This window comes from Chrysemys picta, unplaced genomic scaffold (genome assembly GCF_011386835.1).
Source record: "Chrysemys picta bellii isolate R12L10 unplaced genomic scaffold, ASM1138683v2 scaf1543, whole genome shotgun sequence".
NCBI lineage: Eukaryota > Metazoa > Chordata > Testudines > Emydidae > Chrysemys > Chrysemys picta.
This window is the reverse complement of record NW_027054249.1, coordinates 4,173-11,831: the sequence shown is the minus strand read 5'-3', so window position 1 is coordinate 11,831 and position 7,659 is coordinate 4,173. Positions and strand designations below refer to the sequence as shown.

At 37.0% G+C, this 7,659-nt stretch overlaps 1 protein-coding gene across 1 annotated transcript; it reads right to left on the bottom strand.

The window, feature by feature from the left end:
- Positions 1-362: 362 nt before the first annotated feature.
- On the bottom strand, positions 363-5,361 carry LOC135979996 (transcription factor Sp3-like). The gene is given in 2 exon segments (XM_065580079.1): positions 363-5,322; positions 5,324-5,361. Coding segments are annotated over 2 exon segments (1,473 nt in total). The 3' UTR covers positions 363-3,887.
- Between the last annotated feature and the right edge of the window lie 2,298 nt (positions 5,362-7,659).

The following is a 7,659-nucleotide window of genomic DNA, read 5'->3' as shown; positions in this document are numbered from 1 at the left end:
ATTCCAACTGCTTTATCAGTTTTCTACACATTACTTTTGGGAACCAAAAGTACTGTACCATCATAAAACTAAATCCAGCTTCTAATGAAGAAACCCTGATCAGAACTAATCAAGTTATATTTGTTATGGGGAGTAACCACCCTTAAGTGGGATTCAATAATTAACAAACTAATTTGAGAAGCCTTTAAAATTAGATTCTATGCAACTTATCAATTATCTAGAGAAATGTCTTCAGAGGAGCTAACGTACATTGTCTTTTTTTTTTTTTTAAGTTTAAGTTTTAAGTGTCTCCAAAAGCAATGCAACAACTAAAGTCTACGTTTGGATAAGGAGAAATTATATTATGTAACTGAAACTGAATATTTTTGGGGGACAGCTAAGCAGTAATGTAGCCTTCAAATACGAGTCATGTGCACCTAGCCTCTTGTTTTTACAGCAGGCATGCAATATGTCATTGATAAGTGCAGGGTCGGCACAACCCATTAGGCGACCTAGGCGGTTGCCTAGGGCGCTATAATTTGGGGGGCAGCGACCGCAGTGGTATTTTGGCGGTGGGACCTTCCGCCGACTCTGCGGGGGGGGTGGCATTTTGGGGCGGGACCTTCCGCCACCTAGGGCGGTAGAAAAGCTGGCGGCGCTCCTGGATAAGTGCAGGTAAAAGGAGAAAGCTGCTAGAGATCTTTCCTTATGGTTAACTTCTAGTAAGAGCATCAGGATCTGAACCCAGAACCTAGGTGAGCAAACTACCTTTTTGACAGTATTTGACATTTTGGAAATTTGCTGTACTTTGTTCTGCACTCATCAGATCTAGATAGCTTCAGACCTGACTGTCTACTAATTGCTTTTCCCCACTCCGGACAATAACAAGCATAGAAGGGGGTAACATGAGCTCTTGTAAACATCCCAAAACAGAATGTTAACTAATTTAAGATGAAGACTTTCCTTCAGAATTGATTCAGTATAATGGAAGGTTCTGCATATATGCAAGGTATTGTACACACTGTTTGAACTAAAAGCAGTAACAACCCATTTTTCAAGTAAAGTGACAAATGGTCCCTTTCTCACTAGACTTAACTTATTTTGCAGTACCTGACTGTTTTTCCTTTTGATTCACCACTTTGTTTACTCATGAGGCATTTTTGTCTCATGCTGACTAAATCTCTCAGCAGTAAAGATGTCCTCTTCAGATTACCTTGAAACCAAGGTAGAGAAGAGCACCTCTTAACAGTAAATCAAGGTTGAAGGACCAAGTTCTAATTGACCTACATACTTCACAACTGCGTGACAGCTCACATGATTTTATTCAAACTTCACACACACCAATCAGTTCCGGCCTGAGACAAAGCATAAGCAGTTTTTATTTTTCCTAGGGCTATCAACCCCAAAGGGAAAACTTTAAAGAGTATAAGCGGAATACAACCTAATTATGCCTTCTGTGAAAGGAGGAGCTTTAGTGCTTCAGTTTGTCTAGTAAAATAAAGAAATGCAAAGAAAACATTTCCCCTCACCTCACCTTAAAATTTTGCAATCCTCCTCATATGTGGTGAAGAGGGATCCTTCCTACTGCCCAAAATAAAATAACCTGTCACATGTATCTTATTGATTTACCTTCTCTTGTTCTATTATTCGCTCCTCATCTCTTCCCCTTTCATTAAAAAAAAAAAAACTAAGCTTTTTTTCTCCCTTTTTTAGGCCTGATAAGCATAATTTCTTCTCCAATCCTAGTGATTATTCCCCATACCTATTTTTTATGCATATCCTCTAAAATAGAGGAAATCTATGATATTGCAAAAGCTACAAAGAGTTATAAATAAAAAGGGAGGAATGGAACACTATATTACAGCAGTAGAAGGCTGTGGTGAATGGAGACGGAGTTTAGCCATTTTAATACACAATATCAGATCTGTGCGGTAAATCTGAAATATTGGAGGTGAATATTCAATCTGATTCTACTGGTTTGAAGAAACTCTATGTTGAAAGTTTCTGTGGAGACATGCACCAAATAAAATGGATTTAAATTTTTTTATTTGTGATTTTGGGGGAAAGGAGTGGTGTGATATGTGCAGGAGGGACAGATTAAGTTCCCAAAAAGTGTAGGGAAGGGACTTGGGAAAAAAACTACTAGCCCATTTACCATTATCAGAAAGACAGCGAAAACCTCAACTATTATCTCCACTCAGTCTCAATTATAATCAAATTTTGCTGATCCACCGGTTTACATACAATTTCCTTCTCCCGTAATCCATTATTTAACTTTGTCCACATTGCCCCCTTTACTTATCTCCCTTCCCTGGCCATAGCAGAAATTCTGTCAGGGAAGGCTTGATGGGTTATCCCTGTAGCCATTCAGACGGCATTCAAACTTTGTGATGCAAGCCATTCCCCTCCTGAAATGGCCCAGAAAGCAAGGGGCTAAACTAACTGATACTGGCACTATAACATGACAGTCTTCATTTTTCACTCCTTGTGTGCATACTTTTCTCTTTTGGTTTCTGTATGCTTTCCCTTCTCATCTCTTCTCTCTCACCCAGGATCATGTTTCTAGTACTATTCCAGAAGCATCAGCAGAGTCTACATGATCCTGTACCAAATGTAAAACTTTACAGAAATAAAGCAGTTCTGATCCCTGTTAGAAATTTATATTTCTATGTAATATAAGATCATGGATGGAGGCTATATTTTACTCGGCTATTGTTGGTCTAGACAATTTTCCTTAATAATTTAATGGTGCAACAGCACATGAATCTGAGGCCATCTTTACAAGGACAAGAATTAGAAGAAAGCATTATGGTTTATTTTAGAATGAAATTTTGGATTCTGAATGGAAAGCAAAATTGCTGGATACACAATAGTAATAACCATTCAAGCCCAAAACTACCAAGTCTTTGACACTTGGGCCCTGATTCAGCATAGAACTTAAGCACACATTTATCTTTAAGCCCATGAGAAGTCCAACTGATTTAATTGGACGTACTCATGCACTTAAAGTTAACATGTGTGCTTAAGTACCATGCTGAATCAGAGCCTTAATTAACATGATTATCTTAAATCACATAGGCTAAGAGTAAATGGTCTTCAAGTTTGGATTTTTAATTCATTGTTGGAAAGACATTTTTCTGAAATAATTACAATTCTTATCTTACCTATGGAGATAAATGTCAAACATTCTAACTTTTGATATCTACAAGGATCATCTTACAAGCCGTTAGCAGTTTATAACTTACAAGCGGTAAGTTATAATAAACTTATAAGCGGTATGTATAAAAACATTGTGCAAACAAACTGTACTAGAAAGTAAAGTCACTCATTCTTAAACATAGCTACCATTTAGATGTTTGTGCATTTGTTTCACTTCTACTTATACAAGTTCTGTAATCATAGTTTTGTTCAAATTAAATTGGTAGGAAACAAGATTAACAAAATGGTAGATCAATAATGGCAGAGGCTCTCAACCTCTGATACATGACACATTGGGGTCCATGAACATTTTCAGAGAAGTAGGAGTGGTATCCTCAGAAGCATTTGGATTTTTCCTATAAAACTTGATAGACTATATGATGAGGGTCCCTGCTAGGAGGGAGATAAGATAACGGCACTGCTGCCCTGTAAATCTGATGGTCAGATTCCCAGCAATTTAGAAGAGAGGTCCTCTGCTTCAGAAAACTTAGAAGCATAGAGACACCATTTTAGAAGGTGCTAATGTTGACTACTTTAAATTTGAATAGTTGAAAATTCACAGTAACTTACATTTTAGAGAGTATATTTACTGCAACAATAGTTTCTTGCGAATCAGTTGTTCAAAGTACTAGTATAGCTTGATCAGCTAACTGTATTTTGTATGCATCCTCAGCAAAACAATGTAGTTATGATTATCACTGTTCAACAAACTACATACAGAAAAAAAAAAAAAGCCATTTTTCACAAAGAGTTAGAGTAAGATAAATACCTGCAGGACTGTCAGCATTTTCTCCTGGGTGCAGCTGAATACCAGCAGAATCTATAGAGTTTACTGTAACTGTCTGCAGATTTGGCAATTGAGCAGTACTCAGACTAACTGGAGTTGAAGTCAAGGCCCCACCTGCTGCAACTTGACCAAGAGTAAGAGTCTGCACAGGTGTTAGAGTTATTTGTTGACCAGGTGCATTCTGAATCTGCAAGTTTTGCAAGTTTTGGACACCTTGCACCTGAAATGTCTGCCAAGTGATCTGCCCAGAAGGGGTCACTGTTTGTGCCTGAATTAAAAAAGTTCCAGGATTGAGCTGCAGCTGAAGATTTTGTAGAGCCTGTTGCGATATACCTTGACTTGCTTGCACACCATGGATTGTCTGTTGCGCAATACCTTGTACAATTTGGGCTTGACTGGTTGGTTGCTGAGACTCCTGAAGTTGTATGTGTTGTACAATAGGCTGTGCTGTGGAGACCTGAATATTCTGAGCCTGTGTGTCATCAGAGACTGATGTCTGGATGTAATTTCCCTGAAGGTCAGAACTATGTACTTGCCCACTATTTGTGGTCAAGCTGTTTGCATTTTGTTCCAATATACTTGTACTGTCTATGGTAACAGGCAGTTGTGATGAAGATGATGTTGGCACAAATAAGTCATTATCAGTGGTAGTTTCTGTAATTTCAGGAGAAACTTGTTCACCAGTCCTTTCAGAAGTGTCTGAACTATCCATGGCCTGTCCAGTATTTATCAAATGTCCATCTGCATTAATGCCTGCAGTCATGGTTTGAGAACCACTGTTGAGTCCCAGAGAATCTAGATCAACACTATTGATGGGTACAAAAGTAATATTTCCTGGTAGTCCAAGAGGGACATTAGCAACTACTTGTGCTTGGCCAGGAAAGGAAGAACCACCAATTGCAACTCCCTGAACCTGAACTTGACCAGTCTGTGATAAGAGATTCTGAATATTTGCTGAAGGTGTTCCAGAGGCAATTATGGTTTGATTAGAGCCAGGAATGATCTGAATTTGACCAGTTTCTTGATTTATACCACCATTATCAGAAGAGGTTGCAAAGCCAAGCTGAACCTGCTGACCATCGGCCGTCTGGATCTGGGGTATTACTTGATATTGTACGTTAGACACTGTACCATTTGATGAATCTGATCCTGGTGCTACAGAAAATATTTGTTGATTTTGCAAACTCTGAATGGGAAGGACATACTGTCCACTTGAAGTTACTGTGGCAGCACCTGGAATCTGTACTATATTACCAGCTTCATCCTTTATAGTGGTAGGAGCTGCAGACAAAACCTCCCATCTATTTGGAGTTCCTGCTAATTGTACAGAAGACAAATCCCCTGTCTGAGCAAAAACAAAAAAAGGAAAAACATTTGAAATACGATATACAGATCATATATGCTAAAACAAGCATGCATTACATTCAATACTATATTGTACCAGAGGCTGGTATGCTACTGACATACATGCAACATAACCCACATGAACAGCAGTAGCTGATTCAGAACTTCAAGATATACACCGTTGTAAGTCAGCGAGTGCCTAAATATATCACAAAGTCAAGTCCTACAAATGAAAAGACTACATAAATTACTTTATCATTAGAAACAAAATAATAGAGCTTTTTCAAAATGCAATATTAAGAATTCAGGTTAACATTCATAATGCTTACGTGTGTGTATTCATTTGAATTCCTGATAGTTAAAACATCTTATCAGTTTAAAAATCATACACTCAAATTCCTCCTTACCTGTGCTATTACCACTACTGTAGATTAACGTAATTACTTAAATGCTAGTTTACTTTTCATTATTTATGCTGTTGATGTTTTCCAGCTTGCTCATCTAGAATAATGAAACTATTCTAATCTCCTTTAGTCAGTTTCACTTTCTGATTCCCATACCAGCAGCAACAACACTGTTTGGATGCAAGCACTGCAGGGCAATGCTCATCTTTTCACGTAATTTTTTTTTTTTTTAATAGAAAACAGGGCTGTCAAATGATTAAAAAAATTAATTGCACTGTTAAACAATAATAGAACACCACTTATTTAAATATTTTTGATGTTTTCTACATTTTCAAATACATTGTATTGTGTTGTAATTGAAATCAAAGTATACAGTGCTCACCTTATATTTTTTATTACAAATATTTGCACTTTAAAAATATAAACAAAAGAAATAGTATTTTTCAATTCACCTCATACAAGTACTATAATGCAATCTCTATCATGAAAGTTCAAGTTACAAATGTAGAATTTTTTTTTTCCGAAACTGCACTCAAAAATAAAACAACGTAAAACGTCAGAGCCTACTTCTTGTTCAGCCAATCGCCAAGACAAATTAAATTTAAATAAATTTACCGGCAATAATGCTGCCTACTTCTTATTTACGTGAAAGTGAGAACAGGTGTTTGCATGGCACTGTTATAGCTAGCATTGCAAGGAATTTACGTGCCAGATATGCTAAACATTTGTATGCCACTTCATGTTTCGACCATGTTTCCAGAGGACATGCGTCCATGCTGATGATGGATTCTGTTCGATAACATCCAAAGCAGTGCGGACTGACATGTTCATTTTCATCATCTCAGTCAGATGCCACCAACAGAAGGTTGATTTTCTTTTTTGGTGGTTCAAGTTCTACAGTTTCTGAATTGGAGTGTTGCTCTTTTAAAACTTCTGACCGCATGTTCTACACTTCATCCCTCTCAGATTTTGTAAAGCACTTCAGATTCTTAAACCTTGGGTTGAGAGCTGTAGCTATTTAGACATCTCATATGGTACCTTCTTCGGGTTTTGTCAAATCTGCAATGAAAGTGTTCTTAAATCGAACAAGATGTGCTGGGTCATCACCCAAGACTACCATAATATGAAATATATGGCAGAATGAGGGTAAAACCATGGAGCAGGAGACATACAATTCTCCCCAAGGAGTTCAGTCACAAATTTAATCAACACATTTTTTTTTAAAATGAGTATCATTAGCATGGAAGCATGTCCTCTGGAACGGTGGCTGAAGCATGAAGGGGCGTACGAATGTTTAGCATATCTGACATGTAAATACCTTGCAATGCCAGCTACAAAAGTGCCACGTGAACGCCTGTTCTCACTTTCAGGTGACACTGTTAATAAGAAGAGGGCAGCATTATCTCCTGTAAATAACAAAAATACTTGTTTGTCTTAGCAATTGGCTGAACAAGAAATAGTACTGAGTGGACTTGTAGGCTCTAAAGTTTTACATTGTTTTATTTTTGAGTGCAGTTATGTAACAAAAAAATTTCTATATTTGTAAGTTGCACTTTCACAATAAAGAGACCGTACTACAGTACTTGTATGAGGTGAATTGAAAAATGCTATTTCTTTTATTTTTACAGTGCAAAGATTTGTAATAAAAATATAAAGTGAGCACTGTACATTTTGTATTGCGTTGTAATGGCGATCAACATATTTGAAAATGTAGAAAAACATCCAAAATATTTATTATAAATGTAATTTGGTATTCTATTAACAGTGCGATTAAAACTACGATTAATCGAGATTTTTTTAATCGAGTTAATTTGTTTTGAGTTAATCGCTATTAATTGACAGCCCTAGTAGAAATAGTTTTATTCGATTTTGTAAGCCTCCTACCCAATAATGAAACCTACATTTTTCACCTAAACTGCCTTGCAATGTCAATTTTAGAGAATATTT